This window comes from Tinamus guttatus, unplaced genomic scaffold (genome assembly GCF_059628265.1).
Source record: "Tinamus guttatus ecotype Peru unplaced genomic scaffold, ASM5962826v1 Tinamus_guttatus_pri_ptg000093l, whole genome shotgun sequence".
Lineage (NCBI taxonomy): Eukaryota > Metazoa > Chordata > Aves > Tinamiformes > Tinamidae > Tinamus > Tinamus guttatus.
The window spans coordinates 920,493-944,312 of record NW_028288627.1 but is presented as its reverse complement, the minus strand read 5'-3'; the positions used below and the strand labels follow the sequence as shown (position 1 = coordinate 944,312).

At 49.1% G+C, this 23,820-nt stretch overlaps 1 protein-coding gene across 3 annotated transcripts in view; it reads right to left on the bottom strand.

Annotated features, from left to right (window-relative positions):
* NECTIN1 (nectin cell adhesion molecule 1) overlaps window positions 1–23,820 on the bottom strand; it is a 98,045-nt gene that overhangs the window by 35,505 nt on the left and 38,720 nt on the right. For 2 of the 3 annotated variants that reach the window (XM_088520598.1, XM_088520599.1), the window contains exons 2-5: window positions 16,679–17,029; window positions 15,672–15,974; window positions 15,136–15,253; window positions 12,332–12,483 (exon numbers count right to left, since the gene is read on the bottom strand). In XM_088520598.1, coding sequence (XP_088376724.1) covers window positions 12,332–12,483; window positions 15,136–15,253; window positions 15,672–15,974; window positions 16,679–17,029 — 924 coding nt within the window. Of the gene's footprint in view, window positions 1–3,539; window positions 4,093–12,331; window positions 12,484–15,135; window positions 15,254–15,671; window positions 15,975–16,678; window positions 17,030–23,820 lie in introns of those variants that run through there. The other variant, XM_088520596.1, reaches the window with a different exon arrangement.

Genomic DNA, 23,820 nt, shown 5'->3' with positions numbered 1-23,820 from the left:
TGTTTTATGAGTTCCCTTATGGCTAAATACTTGGACAGTGTGGGAATGGACAATGAATAATCTAAAGGGGCTGCATCTCAAAAATGATACCTCTAAGTGCAAGGCTAACACCTTCCAAAGCCTGTTTCCTAGGATGTCTTATTCATATTTCCTTCAGTTATACTGTAACTTAAAAACAGCCACACACGTCCTGTCTTCTCCCAGCCCAGTGTGCACCATTTGTCAAGTTTTGTACCCTTTTTTCTTTAGCAGTTGACTTCTCAGTTGTCTGTGCCCCTGGCTGGCAAAAGCCTAGGATTTGCCTGCAGTCCCTCCTGTGTTTCACCCATGCAAAGGCACACTCGCCTCCTGGGTCGCTAAGGTGTAGGCAGCTTTTACTTGTGTTGCAGATGTATAGGATGCACTGCCTTATGCAGCCATCCCCCCCACCAGAGCGTGCTGTGGGACTGCTACCGAACACCACCTCATTTCACAATTGCTTATTTGCACAAACAGACCGTGGCATCTGCCACTTCCATTTGCTGCAAACAAGGAGAGTAATTGACATTTGGGGCTCTGCAGTCACCAACTGATCTCTAAGGGCTCTGCAGGACTAGCAAGGAGCTGGGACATCAAGGTCTCCCTGTTGCAATCCTGTGCTTGCAGTGAAATGTGTTAGCCAGCTCAGATTAGGGGCCCCTGCCCATGACTAATACAGAACATGAAAGAATTTCTGCTGAACCTGAGGATTTTCTAAAAGGTTGTGGTGTTTTTGTTGTTTAGGGGTTTTTGGTGGTGGTGGTGGTGTTTTTTTTTTTTTCTTTACAAATCCATACATCTCCTTGCATTATATTTCTGTGCAGGGAAAAATTTCCACTCTGAGCTTGATCTTGGTCACCCAAAGATTGGGCTTGGAAACTTATTCACAGCTATTTTTGAAGCCCAGTTATGAAATTTAGATTTAAAGGATTAATCACTTGAGAGCAGAATTTGGTAAAACACATTTCTGAATTACAAACTGTGCAGAATCTGCTGCATATGCCAAAGCTAGATTACAGTACATCATGGCTAAGGTACACTGCTTAGCGATGCTGTTCTGTCCTGACCCAGATTACAGGGTTCATTCAGATTTTGGTGGTGGGGAATTAAAGCCCTGTGTGTGCTGTTTTCCAAGGCACAAAAGGGAAGTTATTCCCTCTGCAGGTTTAAAACAGCCCCTAATAATGAGCCCCTACTAGTAATCAAAGAGATGGAGAAATGTTAGAAAATTCATTTCCTTCATTGTGGGGCTTGCTTGTAGAGGGGTTGGGGGTGGAAAATGAGATCTCCTTAATCCATACACTGTGGGCTTTCACATTTGTAATAGGGATGAACTTGGCTGGCACAGTTTCTGTTAGCCGAATGCTCCTGGCAGCCGAGGACGGACATGGGAAAATTTAGCCACATTTCTTAAGGTTCAGCCCAAGAGATCCCACGGGAATCTCTGTCTGCCCTGGTTGAAGTGGATACAAACCAGCCTTCCTATGCTATTTGACTCTTCTGCCAGAAACCAGGAAGCACAGAGGGCTGGCAGGAACAGCAGAAAGATTACAGTGTAACAATCGGATTTCCCATTCCCTTACACCACTAACCCAATAAAAGCAAGCTACAAAATGTGGAGGGCTCAGGTTGAGTGTGGTGTTGTCTGTCCAAAGCACTGCACACTCCAGGAAAGCATCAGGGGCTGCATGGGTCAGAGACCTGGCCTTGATTAATCTGCATGGTCTGACTCTCCACCCTCCCCTTTACAGCAGGATAACCGCTGGATGCTATGGAACAAAAGCCAGCGGGTAAGGCAGGAGGAGAATTAGTCCTGCTATATTTAGATATGCATGATAATACAGCTCAGAAAACTGGGGATTTCTTTCCAAACAAAAGATTTATTTATACATCAAATTAAAACACACACACACACACACACGAAGGAAAAAAATACAAAAGAAAAAAAAAAACACCCAGTGAATCCCATTTGGATACAGTCAGTGTCAGACAGAGGGCCCTGGGGTCCAGAACCCCGTTTATCCACAGAGCGGAGCTAGCAGCAGTCCAAGCCTCCCCATCACAGCTCAGTGGCACAAGGGAGGGAGGATAAGATCAGTACCCCAGGCTCACTTGTTCCTACCCTGTCTACCCAGGCTTTGCTTAGAAGAGGGATGGGATGCTGGGGAAGTGGCAATCAGCACAAAGTGATGGATCTGAAAGCTAGGGTTGTTGCTAAAGGTTGAGAGATGGGTGCCCCCATGCCCTGACCTATCCCGTGCCTCCAAAAAAAGGGTGTAAATGCGTGACGATTAAGCCTTAGTGATATAATGAACCTAGAGGGCTGGATCCAGAGCCTACTGAAGCCCTCAAAGACACTGGATCATGCCCTGGGAGAACCTGCCCTGGGGGGCTCAGTGGACCAGAGCTGAAGTCGGTGTTTGTGGGAGTGCTATCCGCCAGTCCCCTTCCCTTGGCAAAAGCAGAAAGGTGCATGTGGCATTCACAGCCAGCATCAGCTGCACCATGGCCAGTGCTAGCAACAATAATAACGATAACGAAAAGAGCCCACACTTCTCTGAGCCATTGCAGTGGGAAAAAAATGTCAGCAATAAATACTCCTTTTCTTTCTTTTAAAGGAACACTCAAAGAGCAAATGAAAAGCCAGGAAATAATAAATTGCAGGAGGAAAATGGTAACTCCATTTCCCTGCACTGCTATCAGTCCATGCACCTGGGGTTTGTTCTAGGGCTTTTTCTCCCCCTTGTCTCCCACTCTTCCTTTTACTGAGTTATTAGAAACTCAGAGGTGATGTTCCCAGGAAGCCCATGGGGAATGGGAGTACTATCCAAACCCCTCTGAAAGCAAAGCAAGTAGGAAAAAAAAATCACTTCATCTCATAATGGCACCCAAGTTTCCTTTGCCATCATCTTTCTGCCTCTGTCCTGTGGACAGCCCATCTGATCCCCTCCTGAGGTTAAAAACAGAAGAAGACAACAACATACAAACAAATTCCAGTGTTTTTGGGGGTGCGGAAGTGGGAGGAAGGAGCTCGGGGAGGGAAGTGGGGCTGAAGGGCAGTCTGAGACATGAAGACACGAACGGAGTGTAATATACAGGCTGGGCCACAGTCATTAAAGCAAATAGTAACACCTAAGCCACCGACCAATACAAACACCACAGAGGGGACAAAAGTCATCAGAGAAATCAAAAAGCAAAAACCGAAACCGAGAAAATAATTACCCAACCTCCCCCCTCCCCTTATACCTCCCATTTTCAAAAAAGAAAAAAAAAATCTGTAAGCAAAGCCGCCCTCTGTCGCCGCTCGCCCCAGCCAGCCCCGTCGCCCCCGAGCCGGGGCGGGAGCGTCCCAGGTCCGTGTGGGGCAGCGCGGGAGGGCGCGAGCGCGGCGCGTGCAGTGCGGGGGCGAGCGGCCGCAGCCCGGCTCGACGGGGTGCGGAGCGGCGGGAGGGCAGCGCTTGCGTGGGGAGGGTTGTGTGTGTGTGTGTGTGTGTGTGTGCAGTGTGCGCGCTGGTGGGGCGAGGGGGGCGAGCTACACATACCACTCCTTTTTGGAAATAAAAGACCCGTCGTTCTGCGAGACCATGTTCTCCGCTATGTCTAGCTGCTCGGGGTCATACTGGAAGCCGAGTGTCCTTTCGTCATAAGGTTCAGGATGGGCCTCTCCCTCGTCGACCGTGAAGTAAGGCCGCTTAGCATCCTCCTCGTACTTGTTGGGGCCACCCAACTTGCGCTCGCCTCCCGCATCCTCGTCTTCGTCCTCGTAGGTGCTGCCGCCCAGCGGGCCCGGCTTCTTCTCGTCGTCAGAGTCGTCGGGGTACTGCAGGTTTTGGGCCATGGAAGGGTGATGCTGCGGGATGCCAGCCTTGCTGTAGCCGTTGCCATACACGTGCTTCTTAGTGCTGTAGTCACCCTTGAAGGTGTGACGCCGGCGCCGGAGCACCACAACGAGCACCACAGCCACCACCAGGACCAGCGAGACGCCTCCCACTATGCCCCCAATCACGGGTGTGGGGATGTTCGGCTGCACCACGGATTTGCGATCATCGTTTGGAGACGGGGTGTAGGGAAATTCTGGGTAGGAAAAGACAGATGGAAGGGGGAACAGTGTCAAACCATGCGGAATTGCACCCTTGCTCCGTGCTCTTGCTGCCGCTTTTTGCTTTCTTTTATGTTTTTTTTTTTTTTTTTTCAGGTGGAGGGGTGGGAAGATGAGGGTAAGGAACAGGGAAGGGAAAAATTAGGGAAAGGATGAAAGGGTGCAACCTCAGAGGAGATGAGGGTGCTCTGTGCTAGCCAGGATGCGCAGCTTGGCCTGCTGAGCCACATGCAGGAGCCCAGCTGGCCCGGAGTCGTGTTTCCCACCCCAGCCGCCCACTGCCTCCCAGAGCACTCAGACTCTATTCCTTGAGAGCCTGCATGCTTTCCATTTTTTCCGGAAGGCATTTCAGATCTATTTTACCAGAGCGGACCGACAGCCCGGGGGCTCTGCTTCAGGGAAGGAGACCCAGGCACCGAGTTGCTGTGGTCCTGCCGGTAGAAGTCCACCTGCCCCAGTGCCTCCCGCAGCATCCCAGCCTTGCCTGACCCCAGCTGGGCTCACGTGGGTCAGGAGAACGCAGCACTCAGTCACTGTCACTCCCCCTGGTCCCCACACGCATGAATTATTTGCGGCTACACAGTGCTGTTTGGGGTCGCAGCTTGCTGACGATCCCGCTCGCTGACCTGGCTGCACTATGAAGTGCACGAGTACAGTGCTCCCAACGTTTGCGTTTCTTCTGTTTTCTTCTGTTACTATTGTGGCCTGCATAGTGCCACTGCAGATGCTAATCTTGCTCCTACAGATACCCTGACCTATTTAAAAATAAATAAATAACTAAAAAGAGAAGACAGAAAGCAAAGGGAGAGGAGCTCTCTTCTCTTTCATGCTGTTCGACACATACATTTCGTTACAGATGAAGTTTGATCCAAGACTTAAAATGCCTTCCTAATGCCCCCTGGGTTTGGTTACAGCCCCTGGCCAAGCTGCTTCTCTTCACCAACTGCAGTCCAAAGCAGCATTTGCTGATGGGCAGAGAGGGAAAAGAGGCAGCAAACACACAGACTCAGGAGCAGGCAGCCCTGACAGCTCCCCTCGCAATGTCTCACCCACTCCAGGACATATCCTCTCTGTGCAAACACCCAAGACGCTGGTTCAGGCCATGTACTTATTACACAGGTGAAGATCGAGTTGCTTTGCATATCTGAGGGGAGAGAGCAGCATCCAGGAGCATCGTATGATGAGCAGCGTGGCAACATGGGCTGCTCTGACCATGCTCAAGGCTGCTCCAGCCTTGCATCATGCTTGTAGCCCTCACACCACTTTCTCCACACCCTGTCTGTGAGCTGTTACTGTGCTCTGCAGCCTGCTGGCCCCGTCTTTTGACCTGTGCTGCTAAGGACAGATGCAGGATGACGAGCAACTTCAGCCTGCGCAGACAGAGCAGCTGCCAGGACAGGGCGATGGGGAGTGAGGGATTCAAAGGAAGCAAGTTCAAATGAGTCTGCTTCCTGCCCCCTCTTCCCAAGCCTGCGAGACTCTGCTGCCGGCAGCCAAGTGTCTGCGTTTGAGCAGGAAATCTCAAGCAGGCTGGAGCTGGGCAGGGAGGTTCCCTGGAGCACAGCTTGGCCACCCTCTAAGGAAGAGGGTAGAAAAGAGCTTCCTCTGGGCAGAAACGACTGCAGATTTGGGGTGACAGGACTGAATAAGAGTAATCGTTGGCCTGCCCCTTGTGGGATAGAGTTTTGCTTGTGCCCCAGAGCTGTTTCAAGCAGTTCCTGCCTTTCCCCAGAGCCCTCCCAGGGAGAGAGGGGAACCCTCCCAGGAGCCTGGATAGCTCTCCAAAGACAGACGTCGAATGAAGAGTGAGGGCACGTATTTCAGCATAGAGAGCTGGGGTTCTGTTCTGGAAAGCCAAAACCACAAGTTGCATCAACAGAAAGCTTGTTAGAGCCAAGTGGTTAATGGAAAACCTCTCTGCAGAGACAGCAGGAAGTGTCACGTCCATCCCCAGCAGTCCTGGCTGCCGGGGGCTCGGTTTCCACCACACATGCCTTCGCCGCTCTCACCACCCTGCTCGTGCCACCAGCCCTGGCTTGTCTTTAACTTCACCCCCCAGCCTTGCAGCTCCAGACTGAAGAAGTCCTCCCAGGACTTCTCTTTGGAAGTGCTACCAGGCCTTTCTCAATAGCAGGACTGCTTTTGTGCTTGTGACCAGCGGCCCCAGCATGCCACCATGAGAAGACCCAACCATGGCACACAGGCCAATGGGGGAGGGAGGCAGGGGCTCCCTCGTGCATCCTCCTCTGCCTCCCAGCTCTGGAAAACAGATGCATTGGAGATTGGAGTTCTGTAACTTCAAAAAGAGCTTGGCCCGTTTTTCCATCAACAGCCCAATTAGCAGCCCAGGTTGTAGGCTGTAGACGAAATGAGGGAGAAATGTTGTTCTACCTTTGTCATATACATTATCTTTTTCATGCTCTTTGCGCTGCTCGCCCCCAAGATAACACTTGCCTACGTGCCACCCTCCCGCCCCCCGCCACCACCAGCGTTGCGGACACAAAAATTAGCACGACACTGTGTTGGATTTCACACATTGCACGAGGAAGAAACTATTTTTGCTCAGATACCATCCCCGTCCTCCTTGCAGTGTCCCAGTTCCCATGCCAGAGCAAACAAAACCAAACTGTGGGAAGAGACAGAGAAAAGGGTTGGGAAGATTGCAAGCTCGCTGTCGGCTCGCCACACTCTCCCAGAGCCTGGAGAAGCGGGTGGCTCTGGGGAAGCAGGGAGGGACGGCAGCTAAGGGGTGGTCGAGAGAAAATGGACGAAAAGGAGGAGCTCCTGCCCCTGAAAGCGGAGCGGGAGGCCAGCCAGGAGCAGAGCGGCTGTCGCTGGATGGCGGTGCAGACCAGCGGGCAGCGGCGGTGGGCTCTGCCCTCTGCCCCCAGCCAGCCCCGCTGCGATGGGGGCTCCCTGCAGCAAAGCAGGCGCTGGCCGTGCCCCGCGTGCCGCTGCGCGGCAAGGGTGTAAGTCCCCTTGGCGGGGAGCTGCGAGCAGGATGTCACCCGGTGTCCTGTTTGCCGTCACCCTCCACCTCCGTCTGGGTCGCAAGCCCTCGCAGCAGCTGGCAGGCAGAGCATGGCGCGCTATCGGCTGCCTCCTTCCTCCGTTGCCAGCCGCCAGGTTAATGAGTGACTCGGGCAGCTCCGGTGGCACGCCACACACAGGCACTGCTGCCAGCCCCACGGAGCGGGGTTTTACCCCTCTGCCCACCAAGCTTCGCGTCTGGTGGATGAAAGAGAAGGGATATGCAACTGTAGGGGAGAGGGGAGACTCTGCAAAGGATCCCCCTTTTTGCGTCTGCAGGGAACGTGAAATGCACTGAAACTGGTGCGATGGCTAGGCAGCAGCCCTGGGTGCATCCAGGGCCCCATGCGAAAAATCCATTAGGAAGAGTCTGGAGAGAATTAAAGCTGCTGTGAAAAGTGGACTGAAGAAACAGGAGACATTACAGAGCAGGGAGGGGGAACAAGCTAGGCTTTAATGCTAATATACAGAGCCTCCCCCTGTCCTGCTACCCCCATAAAAACAGGGAGTGTGATATGAATAGGAATTAAAGCAGCAACACTATCTCTCCCCTGCCCCGCTTTGCCAGCTGTTGCATTAGGGCCAGCTTCCCATCCCCGTGCCAAGAGCCAGACCTCTCTGGGCAGCAGCTGGGAGTGCGGAGAGATGAGGGGTCGCCCTGGGCTTTGCTCTGGCACGGGGCCGACCCCACATGTTCCCTTTGATCCTTCCGTGCGAGGCGGAGGGCTCCTGCCTTGTCCCTGCTCCTGCAGCTCACGGAGATGCTGGGCTCCAGGACTCAACTAGAAGAGGCACGGGGGCTTCTCCCACTCGTGTAAATAACCACAGATTTGGCAGCAACCAGGAGTAGAGCTGCAATGCCTCTGCAGACACAAACCAGGCCCTCCCCAGCTTAAGGGTATCATAAAAAATATGGGTGTTTTTTTTTGTTTTAAAGGATTTTTAATTGTTTGTCACACTTTTGTTTTAAAGGATGGTATCCAATAAATATGAGATCTATGCAGATCATGCTGCCTGTCCGTCAATCCCTTATTTAACGTTTTTTGAGCGTGGCAAGGTGACAGAGGGAGAATGAGCCAAAACTATCCCTACCATAAAGCTCCTGGAGAGAACTGGGGTGAGAACTCTTGCAGAGGTGGCACCTAAACCTCATTATTAGACATCGGAGAACCCATACAGACAAGACACAGTTCCCACAGTAAGAAGTGCCTAGATCAGGAACAACTTATTTTTAGATGCTGAATAATTCCTCTATGAGATGTAAATCCACAGGAAACCACCTTTCAAAAAGTCCTTTTGCTCACCAAATTGCTTAGATATTTTTGAACGATACTACTTCCTGTGGACTCTCTTTTTGTTAAACCTGAGCCACATTTCCATCCTTTCCCTTCTATCAGAAGAACCAATTGAAAACCCAGCACGACCCGAGATCCAGGAGGTGACCAGAGCTAGACTTTCTTGTCCCACACCCTGCCCCTGCCATGGGCAAACAGCAGCTTCAGGGAGCAGCAGGAGCCTCCTTGGAGACACACCAGGAATTTGGCCCTGAATCAGGTTCAACTGCTACAGCCAAGTGAGTCCCTGGGGATATGCAGTCTGCAAACATGATTTTGATGGGATGCCCCTTATTGCCAGCTCCTGCCTAGGGCTCAACATACCAGGGCAGCTGCTGGTCTGTGGAATTTCGCAGCTCCCAGATGCTCTCAGCAAATGCAGCTGTGATCCATAGTTCTTCTTTAAGACATAAAAGAAGTGATGGCCACCCTTCCATGGAGATACAGTCCATAGCAGATTATGCCCGAACTCTGACCCTCCCCATTAAACAGGCTAGTGTGGAGGGAAGGCAGGGAAAGGCCTCGCGGTCTGTGCCAGTATGAACAGAGCTAGGACCTGGGAAGCTCCAGAGCATTTGCAGCATCCACCACCTCTGCACACTGGCTGTGGCAGCTCTTGTGGAAACTGTCTCCCCTCTCCCTCCTGCCTCCCCCTTCCTCACAGTGGATTTCTGATCCCCTTCTCCTGGAGTGAGGTGGGAGAGAGGGGAGAGGAAGGAGTGGGGATGGAAAAACTGCTGGAAACTAATCCAGAAGTTTAGCAGCTGCTGCTGGTATTTCAGAGTGCAACAGCTTTTAGGCCAGATGCCAAATGTGCCTTAGGTTTTAATCTCTTTGTCAGGTCACCTATCACTTGTCAATCAAATGTTGCTCCCACAGGGGCCCTTGGCACAGATGCCATCAGACAGGTTGGGGGAGACACTCCCATCAGAAATCCAGAAGAATTGCCTCAAACAGGCCCCCAAGACTTCCTCTCCTTCCCCCACTGCATCTGCTCACGGGCTTGGGGCTTTATGTTTTCCGGAAAGGCCTCTCCCTTGCACTCACAGGCCTCCACGAAACAGCTCGCATGCAGAGGGCTCCCGCAAGCCCTATGGGCTGTTCGCAGTGCCCTTGCTGGGATGAGATCACTGGAGGTGTGTAAATAGCCGTGCTGCAAGCTCAACAGGGCACGGCCGGCCTCCTGCCTGGCTCTCCCAGCGCCTCCTCGCCTCGCTGCCAGCCGGTCTGCAGGCCCACAAACCAGGCAAACCAGCCGGTCTGCAGGCCCACAGAGGCTGCAGCGGCCCTTGGGAGAGCCCCCAGCCCCGTCACCCACTCCCTCTTGTGCAGCCCTGGGGGCTGGGACGCACATCTGTGTGTGTGCCACGAAATAGAGAGGGGTCATGTGCAGATATGTGTGTGTGTCCCTGTGTAGGCATCCAGGGACACATGTGCTAGCCTGGTCACAGCCACAGCCTCTTGTTGTGCCACCCAACTGCCTCAAATAAATAGTTGCATGTCACGCTACATGGCTTGGCTGCGACTGACAAAGGTCCTGCAAGGCAGGAGAAGCTATTACAGGAACAGATTGCAGGAATAAAATATTAAATTTCCACTTATCAATCTCTTTAATGTGCTATAACTCTAACGGTGGTGTTGAGCCTCCTCTCCCTGAACAAATCACCCTTCCTGCAAGGAGGGGAACTGAACCAACCCATGATCCTCCTCTCGGGACATGGGAGTGGGAGGAAGGATGCTGAGGTGGCAGCAGAGGAGGGAAGCTCCTTGTCTGAGAGAGAAGGCATCAGGGGAGGCAAGAGGGGGAAAGCTGCTGCAGGGTTTTCTCTGCAATAGCTTTCTGGCTTTTTTCTCCCAGGGCTGGCTGCTCACTAGATTGAACTCCATTTATTGCATGCAGCTCTTGAAAGAGGTTTTGTGGTCCACTGACAATCCCTAAATTGCCTGCAAGACCCAAACAAACGTACCTGTAATAGCTGAGTGAGGCTGGCTGAGCCCTCCCTAGCGCTGGCCTAATCAGGCCTTAGGGAGAACTGAATAAACATATTCAGATCCCATGAATTATTAAAAGGTTTTTTTTTTTTTTTAACTTTGTGGAGCCCTGGCCTAACGAGTTGGCTGCTAATCCCTCCTAGCATGGCAGCTGCTGGTGTGTCCCGCTTTCCCTCTCATTTAACCTCAGGCCCACAGCTCAGGCCTTTGGGAATACGTTCAGGTTACAGGCAGGCAGGCATCATCCCCTAGAAACCTTGCCAGCCCCCACTTCCCAGCGTCGGCAGATCTCATATAAATTCACAAAAAAAAAAAAAAAAAAAAAAAAAACACCAGGAATAGGGCAATTTACAGGGGCTTAAAGGGAGGACCCACAAGCCTCCCTGCCAGCAGGGTCTGTGCGCCGTGCAAGAGATTCGGCGAAGCCACCTGGGCTACACTGATATCATTGCATTAAGACGGAGAAAACAACTGTAGGTGGCGGTAGGAAAGATGAACAGAGAACTATATCTGCTATTTGAGTTTGCGTGGCCTGACAGAGCAAGAGATAGGAGGAGGCTGCAGAGACAGAAAGGCAGCTAGAAACAAATATAAAATGAGATACTGTTAAAGAGAGCCTGAGCATCCCTAGGTCTTCTGCAATATCTGTGATGAATCCCACCTCTTTCTCTTATACTAGGGAAAGAGCTGGAGGCCTTTTCTCTGTTCAAAACACTGTTTCAAATGTCACTCGAGTTGCTAGTTATTTTCTTAGATTTTTTTTTTTGTTGCTAACTGGAAGCAAGTCTGCTCAGTTTGTACCAGGCAGTTGTCTGATCTGTTCCATCAATGCAATGCCTTCGGTGGGCAACTCACGTGAAATGGTTAGTGGCTAAAGGGATTTTGGCCATGAGCATCTTCTAGGGGCACTTTGGCAGTGCCGTGCAGGGTGGATGCTCTGAGGCTGCTCTGAGTTCCTTGTTCTGAACAATGAACTTGATCACTCAGCTTCCTTTCAGTAGCAAATGAAAAATCCCCCCAGAGGAAAACGTATACTAGGAACAACACAGCAGGCAAGGATCCAGGACAGGAGGTGTGAATTAAAGGCCTGCTACAGTGATAATAATCATAAATAAATACCTGGTGATTAGCATGTAATTAGCACATCTCATCCATTGACCTCCAAGCACTTGGATAGAGGAAAATTAGCTTGGTTACAGAAGTGGAGAACTGAGACAGTGAGGATGTCAAATACAATGTTACTGCTAATTTCAGGAGGTCAGCTGCATTGGCCTTGCTTTGAAGCTAGCTCAGCACTCACCACTGCAGGAGAGCAGATGCAATAGGGCTAGATCCCTGCTCTTCTGCTGGCCCGAAGAAGAGCACTAGTGAGTCTTCCTAGCTACAACACAGTCTCCCAGCTGTGCAGGACTATTCAGTTGGCAGCTCCTCCTCATCTGCCAGGAGTCTTCAGCCCACCACAGCGTGGCAGTTTCCTTCTGTGCCACCAGCTCACTGCTGCAAGAGATACCTCCATCTCTCTCATGAGACCTGGTCACTGCCTAGCTGTCATTAGGCTACTGACAAGGAGTCTCACTCTTTTTACCCCTTAGGAGTTAGGTAAACTACATCTTGGTGTAAGAAAGGAACAGAGCACGGGAGGAAAGGAGGTAAAATCCAAGTCAAACGAGTCCAAAACCAAAGCAAAGCAAAGACCTGCAATGCGCAGTTTGCATCAAGAAACTCCCCACCCCTAGGAAAATAAGTTGATGCCTGAAGACAGAAGTTGTAATTACCTGGTAGTTTGCCAGCATCTCACACGCCCCTCTCCCCACCTTTTATTACTCTCTTTTACAGTGTACCTGAAGTTTTTTCCTACCTGTGACATTGACTTCCACCAAGCCTGACCGTGTACCGATGGCATTGGAAGCTTCACAGATGTAAGTGCCAGCTACGCTGTAGGAAACAGGTCCTTTAAAGTAGATGGTGTTGTTCTGGATTTCCACACTCCCTGGCAGAGTCCCATTTGGCCTAGGGAGAAGAAAGATCAGGGCTAACTCCAGAGATGGTACTCAGGAGGGTCAAGAAGCATTGTAGAGTGATGGTGACATGTTGGTTCTGCTCTTGCCCTTGGGGAGGTATAGAGGTGCTGGCTGGAAAATACTCATTAACGTTGCCAGTCCAAACCCCTGGACTGCATTATAGGAAAGAGTCGATAGAGTGTCCTCAGGGTAAATCTGCTGTGATGAGAATCAGGTTGTTTATATGGACCCTCTTCAAACTCTCTGCTGCAGCGGCCCATAAACCACTGGCTCAGAGCAGTGAACTGCTGACAGCGACAGCAGATTTGCTGTTCTGCTCAGCTTGCATTTTAGACTTTTTTTAACCTTCTCTGTGGTTGCAAGGGACATTGAGCTATGGGGTCACATACATCCCTATGGATTTGGCTAAGGGACTCTGGAGCAATTTCAGTTTATATATTTTCTCCTCTCCAGAAAACATATTGGAGCCTTAGCATGGCTTCTTTTCCAGCACAGTTCCCAGATAGGTGGTAGCTTTGGATAAGATGGCTACGTCACTGTTTTGTTTCAGCTGGTTCACCTCTGACAGGCTCATCTACAAAGCATTTCTCCATCCCTGGCTTTTCATTTAATAGAAAATGCAGGAATGAGACACCAACCTGACCCTGCTTTGCTGCAGTTTCCTGCCCATATATCTCTCCTGGGCAGCTGATCAGCCAGTGCTAATTGCAGCGCTAGCATGAGTAGAACACAGCTGATTTACAGCCCTGCTGTCTCTGGCCTGCTGGCGGCAGAGGAGTCAGTTAAGTGCAAAACTGGAATAATACAAAAACCAGTCTGAAGATGCACAGAATAAATGAACAAAGGCACATAAAAACGTAAATAAGACTGTGTGATAGGAAAAGGCATACATGGTCTGGTTATTTTAATTATTGAAGCCAAGAAAAGTAATTACTTCTCTTAAGCAATTAGAAAAAACTCAAGTAATACTTTTCCCTCCTTCCAACAAAACTGTTCACATATTGTCGGCAATTTGTAGGAAACAAAAGGGAGTAACGGGGTATAGTTATGCTTGTAAAAGAGTGCCTAACTGTACATGCACGTGCTTTACATGCCTATATATCCACATAGGCACATATGTGTAGCAAATCCATTATGCAGAGGAAGGAGCATTCTTTCCCAGCTGTACCCAGCCTGCAATGCCAAAGCTGGTGGAAAAATAGGGTTTCCTCATGTTGCTTCTCTGGGTGAATACACAAAGTCAAGGGCACATCTAGAAACTGAGCACCTTGTTAGATGAGACAGTGGGATGCTAAAGGTGGCTACTGCTTCCTCTAATAGCTCTCCTGACTCTCTCTTTGCTCATTACCATGCAAAGTTGAAGAGAGGAAACAAGGGCTGGTTTTCACATTCCAGGCAGGAGCAAACTGCCAGCAGCACCAATTGCTTGACCCCCAGCAATGGAGAGAGGCACATATGAGTACGGGAGTAAACCAATAGCCTTGGTCTCCTTGGTCTGCCCCTGCCTCGCAGAACCCTGCTCCCAAACAGCCTGTGCCAAAAAGGCCAGGAGGTAACTCTGTGCCTGAGGTTTTAATTCCTCCTTTCTTTTCCTTCTCTATTTTCTCTGTCTCAGGTGGCCTCCCTCACTCTCTAATTCTTTCCTCTTCTTTCACCTCCCTTCCCCTTACCTGCAGCTGCACTCCATCTTTCCTTTTTGTCCTCTTTCAGATCAATAATCTATATTCAGTCCAAACTAATGCACCAAATATGCAGAAAAGGAGAGGTTTGGGAATTAGATGGAAGCATTATCGAGGTTAGAAGCCTGTACTTTTTAATTCTGTTCTCTCTCAATTTTTCTACTTTTTCTCCTCATTTCTCCTCCTCAAAGCAAAGTAGTGCTGCTTCCACCCCAAAGTAGCCTAAACTGACATCTCTTCTGCCTTGGGTGGTACAAGGGGCATCTTTAACACTTTCCTGGCAATGTTATAACAAACCCAGTGAGCCCCCTTGGGGTTTTAACTACATCTGGCAGCATGACCAGAGGGAGAGAGTTGAGGAGGAGAATTTTAAAAAGGCAAGAAAAACAATCCTCTTCAAACTTGTATTGTGAACAGTTTGATCTGGGAAGTGAGATGAGAAAAAATATGCTTGGCTCCTTGTAAAGCAATTCTGAGAGCCTCTTTGCTGATGACAAATGCTAGCTGAAAAGAAGAAAGTATCCATTTGATCATTTTTTTTTAAAGCTATATGAGTGCTTATAGAAAAAAGAAAAAGGGAGGGAAGAGAGAAGACAGAACCACCTCAGGTTCCATCAGTTCTCATCTGACTTCCCAGATACCTCTTGCTCCCTTCCAGGTCCCTTTAGTGTATTCAGCCAAAAGCTGAAACCCTGGTGGAGATAGAATTGCTTCTGTTTAATGTCTGACATGTGGGGATGACTGCTTTGACGGGGGCTTCTGGTTACAGCCAGGGCTGATTCCTGGAAAATATATATTTTTTAGATGCTAAGGCTATACCTGGAGGGACACCACTGACAGTAATGGGAATAGGCCCTTAGTCTAAGGATGGACCAGAAGATGACTGAGATTTCTATAGATGCTCCTTGTCCCTGGATGAAGATCAAATGTGCTGCTGAGGGTAGGAGGACTGTAGCACTTACAGCTTCCATTCATAGGTGTGAGCTGGGGGGTTGGCATCAGATTTGCATATCAGCTTTACATCCTTCCGGTTGAGAAACCAGTTGCCATCAAAACCCTCAATAGTGACTTCTGGCTCATCTGCAAGGGGAGGAAAAGGATAGAAAAAACAGGGCAGAAAGGGAGAGGAAAAGAGTTATGGAAAAGAAAGGAGGAAGAAATTAAACAGGAAGAGGCAACAGAGAAAGGCATGGATTGAAAGATGGAGAAGATGATGGGACAAGGAATATGAGAAAGGATGAATGAAAGAGAGAAGGGGAGGAATAAAGTGACGTGGCAGAGGCAGAGAGGGAAAGAAGGTATGAGAAAAGGAAAGCATATCATTATTGCAAAGGATCGCTTCATTTTTACCTCCCCAGAAAAAGAGCAACGCCCAAGTCAATGCCTCCACCCAACCAGCATCCTCCCTTTAGAAAAAACCCCTTTTGCAGGACTTTATCCTCTGCCCTGTGGACTGACAATAGAGCATTGCTCTCCAGTAATGCTACTGCTCACTTACACTGCACATTGAGGGTCATGCTGTCAGTGAAGCGGTCCAGCTGGTAGTTCACCACGCACATGAGCTGCTGCCGGTGGGCCTCCCTGCTTGGCACCAGCCGGTATCGGCTGATCACTGTGATGGTTCCATTGCTGTTTCGGATCTCCTGAAATTCCGCTTCCCCTTTGAGCCTCGTATCCCAAGTAACAGTGCTGGGAGGCTTCCCATTAGAGGAGGTGCAAGTAGCCACCAAGATCTTTTCTGTCCTGCCAGACTTAGCAATAAGCGGTCGGGTGGTGCCCTCCATCCAATTTGTGGGTTTGGCTACAAAGAGGTGCAAGAAATGAGAAGAAAAGGGCACAAAGGGATGGTTAGAAACACAGTGCTATCCTCTCTGCTGCAACACAAAGAACATCTGGCTACGCTGAGCCAGTGACAGACCTTCTGATCAATCCACATCTGGTGCAAGTTCGTAGCAACATATTCTGGCAAAAGAATGGTGGATATACACTAGATGCATACCTACAGAAAGGAAAGTAATTCCTTCCATAGATTTTCAGCTTTATGTTAATTATGAAACTCAAACTGGGGAGCAAGTGAACCTTGTGAACCTTGTGGGTCAATTCACTCATTACCCTAAATTCCATGGAGGAACTCTACTTGTGCTGAGGATCTCTCTGGTGTCTCTTACATCTGTTCACTTGACGGGCAACACCAGCACATTAAACCTCACCAAACCTTTGGAGAACAGATCACCGTTATTGCTGCTACATTAAGAGACTGGGAAACAGATCTGGTAGGAGAAAGTGATGTTCCTGACGTAGCTCAGTGAACCAGAGAGTTAATCCAGCCGCTCTGGTCTCCCTGTTCTTCACCTCCTTACGGTCAACTGGAAAGGGCATTACAGGTAAAATTTACACCCCAGATTCATCTCTGCCCCAAGTTCCCAGGACATGAGTCTCAGATTCCACCATAGCTGTATAATTAAAAGCAATGCTTGACACCGAAAAGCATGTCCAGTATCTTACCCAGCACAGTGAGGTTCAATTGACTTTCCCGGTTGCCAGTTGGGAAGGTAGCAAACTCACAGATGTAAACTCCCTCATCCTCCAGCTCTAGCCGGGAGAGTTGTATGGTCACATCTTTGAAAGAAGGGTTCCGGAAAGTCACCCGGTCTTTGTAGGGAGACAGGATGGAGACCCCCATGGCAGGGTTGTAGATGGCCACATTTTGCTTGGAGCCATTGGTGGATTTCTGCCACGTGACCTGCGTGATCTTCACGTTGGGGTGTAGGTTGGTGAAGCTGCAGTGCAGGACAACATCTGTTCCAATGAACCCCGAGACTGTGTCATTGACTATGACAGTCTGAGCTTGCAGCCCTGCAGTGACAATGAAACATTTGTGAGAAGAACATACCTGTACTTCTGAGACAGAGAAAGAGAAGAAAAGAAAGCTTCTTTAATATTTGGCCCATGAACCCCATTCTGCAGCACTTAGCAGCTTCATTCCTGTCGATAAACACCACCACCACCTTCTACCCTTGCTGTTCATTCTCAGCAGATAGCTCTTCACCATGACCATTCTCTAGACCATTCCTAATGCTCTAGAGACAATCTACGTTTCGCAATCACCAATAGGCACAAGGCTGGACAAACAGTGCTTTCCTTCCTTTTGCCTTCCACTTTGGAAAGCATTAAATCACTTACTGTAAATATTCAGAACACTTGTGTATCTGTGGGCATACAAAGGCACAGATATTTATCAGTACAGCATGTACTAACATATGTTAGCACACACTCAGACATCCTTTTAATCCTGTTGGAGGTGCATCAGGAATTAAATGAGCTGCAAAGACCACGGCCCCCATTTCAGACTAGCAATAACTCCCAACTAACAGTAGGATTACTGCCTACTGTACTGCCATACAGTTTGGATGATCTGCCTGCATAATCTAGATCTTTTGCATGTGACTGTGCCCCAGAACTAGCTGTATTTAGGAAACTTCCATCTTGATACTGTGGAGTAAAGATGAAGAGTGCTGGGTAAAAGTGGTGGTTGGACTTCAGAACTGATACTGTGTCGCAGTTGAATTCGCCCCTAGTAACTGGAGAAAAAAGTCTGAAATTCATCTTTGGCTGCCACTGTGTCTTTCCCTAATCTGTGTGATTCTGAGATAATGCTCTGGTAATTATATAGCCAGTATTTATATGAGAAATACAATGGAGAAGCAAAATGGTGAGAACAAGAAAAGCGGGTTTTGCTTACTCCTCCTGGCAGAACGTGAAATTGGATGTATTCTGGGAGACAGAGAGAAGAAAAGAAAGAAAGGGTCGAGGAAAAGAAAAGATGTACAGAGAGAGAGGAATATGAAAGGCTGATGAGAGAGAAAGAGTCTGGGGAAAGAGAAAAAGGGATGGCAGGAGAAGGAGGTCAGCATCTCCTGAGAGGAGACAGAATATTTCTGAAATGTCTAATTTCAATGTGATGACTTCTGTACTGTTGCTTATCTCCCCTACTCTGTTCTTCCAGTGGACGAATGGGACCCCTGAGCACAAGGCCAAAATTAATTCCTCAGTCTTGGTCCCCACAAACAACAGAGATGTATACTGTTCTAAATAAGAACACAGGCAATCTCCTTCATGCGTTTTGACAGACATGCAAGTGTAGGAAAATGCAAGTCTTCTAACCCCCAAACAACAAGATCTTTACCATCTTCCATGCAGTGTGACCTTACTCCTGACGTCTCAACTAAGCCTCCTCTTTTCTCCCTTTCTCCTTCCCTCCATGCCAAGCGAGTGACCCTGAGGACAAGCCTCAACAATACAGCGCGCCCCAAGACGCCATCAGCTGACCACAGTCGGCAGCAATTAAGACTGAAACTCAATCTCTAGAGCTTTGTGCAGACTTGCCCCCTTCCCTGAATCAAGTCCTGGTTTGCCCCACACCCTACTGCTGGGGCTGGGTGGTGAGGAATGTTTTTCAGTACTGCTTATAGACACTGTAAAGCACTGGTGCCCTCATGTGCCTGTATGCATGAAGCCTTCAGAAGTTGAGCTGACAGGATAGCATATTCCCAATTAAAATGTGGATAGGGTCAGTATTACCATGAATAATGTCCTTTCTGAAAACAGTGAGAAGTCATGCTCTGAGGTCGTCAGTAGCTGGACTGTATTTTTCCATGATATCTGGAGTTACTGGCCTTGGGAAAAGGATGTCTAGACAATAGGACATGGTGCAACACCTTTCTGACACCATGCAGCTTGTGTGCTGGGGAGTCTGCTGGTCCACAGCAGCCATTCTGATGAAACCAAATGCAGAACAAAGCCACATTTGGATAATTCTATGCTGAGATTTGAAGAAAGAATGAATGGATGAGGAGGGGGAAGATGTCTCCAGCTTGCTTTGCAGCACACTCTGCTCCTACCCTGGAGGTGAGAAAGCCTCTTTCAGAGTTGCTCACACCTGCAGAGGTGTGCAACGGCTTTGCCAAGCAGTCTAGCTCTGAAGTGCTTAGGGCCTTGCAGAGCATGTGGGAGCTTGCCAGAGAGCAAAAGCAATCACGTAGCAAAGGCGCTGGGAACAACCTGCTGCCCATCTCACGGCTGCCTGGCTGTAGGTGTGCGGAGCACTCCCTCTTTCTCCCAAGGCTGGAGGAGCGCGGATTCATCAGCACCTGTCCCCACCTCTTTCAAGAAGGGCCCATGCCCCGAAGCAGCATTTGCCCGGAGCTGGGGCGATGGCACAGCTGGCTCCAGTTCCACACAAGCTCCGTGACCCCCCACAGGCCTCAGCTGTTCTCTTTGAACCACACTTTCGAAACCTCAGTAAAAGAGGTCACATTCGCAATGGGCTGAGAGCCTGACAGGAGGAAGTTGTGGCCCTGTGCCTTCTCACAGTGCCAGGAAAGCAGGAGACCAGACAAACACTATGGAAGTGAGGGGAAGGAAAGTCACTGGTTCCTCCTCACCTTTTTCCCTCACCTTAAGCAGCATCAACAATTTGCAGTTATATCCTCTTATGCTTCCCCTACCCTTGTCATGTGATATGCTCACTTTTTTTTGACAAAGTTGGACACAACTTTGTCAAAAAAAGCCCCATAGTCTTTATTGCTTATGAACCTGACCCTGATCTCCAAGCATCAACCACCAGAATGGTGGTGCAGAACCCTCTTCTTCCCAGGTGCAAAGAGTCAGACTTTTGGCAAGGGAAGAAGCCAGTGCCAGTTGAGGTCTGCTTGCCAACAGTAGAATGCTGCCAAAGCTAGGATTCAGGCCCCTACATGCAGCACCTTTAACAAAAACACATTCCAAACTTTCTAGAGGCTTCAGGGGAGAAGGGGGGAAAAACAGCAGAAGGAATAACCCAAAAAAAAAAAAAAACCACCACGGAAATCATGTTTCCTTTCCAGGTGACTGAATAACTCTTGGTGCTTTTGCAAGACGAGGTAAACTGCTTGAGTTATGCTTCTCCAAATGTCTCTTTAGAGGAAACAACACACGCACTGCTCTTCTCCATCCCACGGCGATAGTATCCCTGTCTAAAGGAATGGTGAGGAAATGGAACAGACTCAGTAAATCGGGTTCTGCAAGTTCCTGGATCAGTTTCCCATGTTCTCAATCCTAAATCAGAGGCTAGAAGACAAACTGACTCTTGTCATGCTCCTGAAAGTGTTTGTTTGCAAAGTGATTGAGATGGGATGACCAGTACTCACTTATCCCACTACATGCTCAATAATTCATCAGGGCAAATGCAAAGATTATTGATGACAATAAGTGTGCAAGCCAGGAAGAAGGGAGAAATTAAAATCACTAATCTGTCTCTGGAGTGGCTTGGACATATTAAGCGGGGTGTATGTGCTTGCATGTGCAGTGCTGGGATCTGCTTTGATTTTTCTTTGCTGAATGATGCGTGTGGTCGATATGAGAGAGAGACTTGGAATATATCCTGCCATTTGCAGTTCCTGTGCCAGATCTCCTAGTGCCCACCAATCGACTCTGACTCCTCCCAGGGGGCAACCAGCAAATGAGGAGGGATTAGATGTATAAGTTGAAGCATGCCAGATGGAGATTTATTCATTACATTTTGTTGTTGTTGGGATCTTTGGGTTTTCTTTCTGGTAAGGGCCAAAAGCAGTAAAAGCGGTAAAAGAGGCCCAGGTGAGTGCCAAAGACATGTTGGTGCCAAGACCTCATTAGCAAAAACCTCTGGGATTCTACTCCTCCACCTTGGCCTCTGAAGTGGTTTGTGTTGATGCCTTTCCCCACGATCCCAAGCCCAGATATTTACTAGGTCATGCAAGGCCTTGGGGGTACTGCACAGAACTTGTGATGCCCTCCAGCACAAGCAGCAGGCTGAGAAGGAAGGTTTGGGCTCATTGAGTGTGAGGGAACAGAATAAGTATGAGGCATGCCTGGTTAAGAACATCTCAGTGTCTTGGATGGGCATGTGCAGCCAACAGATATGGCTCTGTGAGAGTGCTGTGTGAGGACCGAAAAAGGTTTTCAATTATGCAGACATGCCCATCACTTTCACTCTTACTGATGCAGCTTGGACCTCTATGGAGTCCTTGTTCCCTCAACTCGAGTTCAATGCACTTCTTGAACGATGCCAACCACCAGTCTGGTCAGGACTGCTGTTGCCTTCACTGGACAGTTCTCAAGAAAGAAAAGAAAGAACATGCTGACCTTTGAGAGTTTCCAAAATGCACCAGTGACATACAGTGCCTACAGAGGAGCAGCTCCTAGCTGTTGTACAAATGAGGTGCATAGGCAAGGAGTCAGAGAGAGGAGTTAACCTGGAGAGGAGTCATGGGAAATACTCTGTGGGAACTGTGCCATTATCAATGAGCAATAAGCAAGTCTACACAGGACACAAAGGTTTTGAGGCCATCAGGTGTCATCTGGTGTGCTGTTTTCTCTCCTCCTCTTGGCCACCATGATACACTCAATACCCCCCCGAAACAGCTGTAGCTGACTCAGTCTAGGCAACTGGTGGCTCTTGAATTGGGAAACCCTTTCTCCTAAAAGCCCTGGAGGTGCCATAACATTTAGATCCCACACTTGGAAGAAGTGGTTCTTGCTTCCCCATACAGAAAGCTCTGGAAATGATCTTTGGGCACTAGCGAGCTCTGTCACAACAGCCGGCCTCCAATCAATGCTTCTTTGTTACAAGCCATGTGAACTCCACTCAGATTTGCACAACCTTGCCTCTGCTGAGCCACTCACCGATTTCTCTCTCCTGTTCCCTGATACGCATCTCACCTCAAGGGCATTGAAACAGCCCTTGGCAGCAGTATGATGAGCCACCCTTTGGTGTGGCAATATCGTGGCTGATGCAAATGTCAGAGGAATCAGTCCTCATAATCTTTGCATGGCTAAAAACTAAACTGAAGGTTATATGTGGAAGGTCACAATAGCTGAGCCTCACAAAAGGACAAAACATTGCATCTTCCAAAAGACCCTACACAAAGCACCCAATTTTGAGAGGGCCTGTTGCAGTTCACCTTGATTATAGGAATTCTGTTCTGTTCATGGGCTAGTATGCCTCAGGGAAACTTCAAACAGATGTCCAAATCATTTTTATGAGGAGAAAAATAGGATGGCACAGGTGCTCAAAGCTTCCTAGCTGGTACTTTTAAACTTTCCTTCTGAAACCTTGAAACTCTTATGCCAAGCCCTGCCTATTTTTACGTGGAGATCAAGGTCTGAAATGCAGTGCTCTTGAGGCAGAACATAGCCTGCAACCAGCAACCTAAAGGAATGCCACAGTTGTGTGAGGCAGGCCAGGAAATGGGAAAGAAGATTCTGAATCCCATCAAAAACAGCAGGTAAATTTCAGGTGACGGGAATAAAAAGTCCGAAGTGACACTTCTAGAGTGGGAAGGCTGCACATGAAAGGTCTGAGGTAACATTGTGATCTAGCAGGGGGACATCATGATAAATGACAAGCCCAAGCATCCCTGCCCCCAGCAGAGAACTGGGAGCTTTATGGAAGATGACGGGAGATGGCAGCATGTACAATGGCTCATCTGGCTCCCATCCAAATCCCTCTCAAAAAGAACGGGCTTGGCTCTGGCTTGCAAATGGAAAACACAGGGCCTTTTACTCTAGGTCACTGGTTCATATCTAGAGACAGCACATAGTAGTGACAGCAGGGTTGTTATTATCTGAGGACTGGTCAATGACTTGTATCGAGTGAGAGCTCTAGGCTGTCCTTCATTGGCTGTCTGCTGGGAAGGACAGTGGAGATGCCTTTGGGATGAAGCAGGGTTGCCTTCTCCTCCCCATGCAGTATTTCCTCTTTGGATAAATAGAGCACAAAGCAGTCTCACGAGAAATTTGAATGAAAGATCTTTCCTGGGGGTCTGATCCACTGATACTTCCCTTCCCCTCTGTTATGGGTTTCGGAGTCTACTTTATTGTGCCATCAGTTGGATTTGCACAAAGGCCCTAACCAAGACCAAGGTCATGTTTGTGGTAGGTGTTCTTCATCTAAATAGAAGAAAGAAAAACAGAAGCCAGGGTAAGATCATCTACAGATAGACCAGCTAGTGAGAAGCAGACATGAACACCAGAGTGAACCCCTACCTCTTGCTATCTACGCCCCATACTTGCATGTAGACCCAGTTGCAGTCAAGCCCCTATTTCCCTAGGAAAATGGTTGCAAAACAGAGGAGTGGGAAGAGAAAAAACATGCCTACATTTTCTTCCAGCTCTCACTCTTTGCTCTAGCTCTCCCGCCTGTAGCACAGCTACTTTGCTGCACCCCCAAGTCAAGGGGAGGGGAACATGCCCCCTAGCAAAAGCAGAAAGGCTGGCAGAGCAGGGCTCCTGCTGGAAGTGCTGACACAGCACTGGGAAAGGCCTTCCTGCAATAAAGCTATGAAATCCCATGCTCAGCAACAAAGCACAAAGGCTCCTCAGTCACCGCAGAGGAGACGGCTCCTGTTGCCCGCCCCACCCCACAAGCATGTCAACTAATCCTTCAGTGAGAGCTGCTGGTTCCCACACACTTGAGCGGCAAACCAGACTGTCCCTTGCCTCTGTCTGACCTGCAACATGCCTTAGCACCTGGCCCACCTATCAACTGATGCATCCTGTTCCTCCAATTTTGGGACTGGACTTCAATCCAGGTCCTCCCTTAGTGCTTTTCCCACTGTCTGTGCCAACCT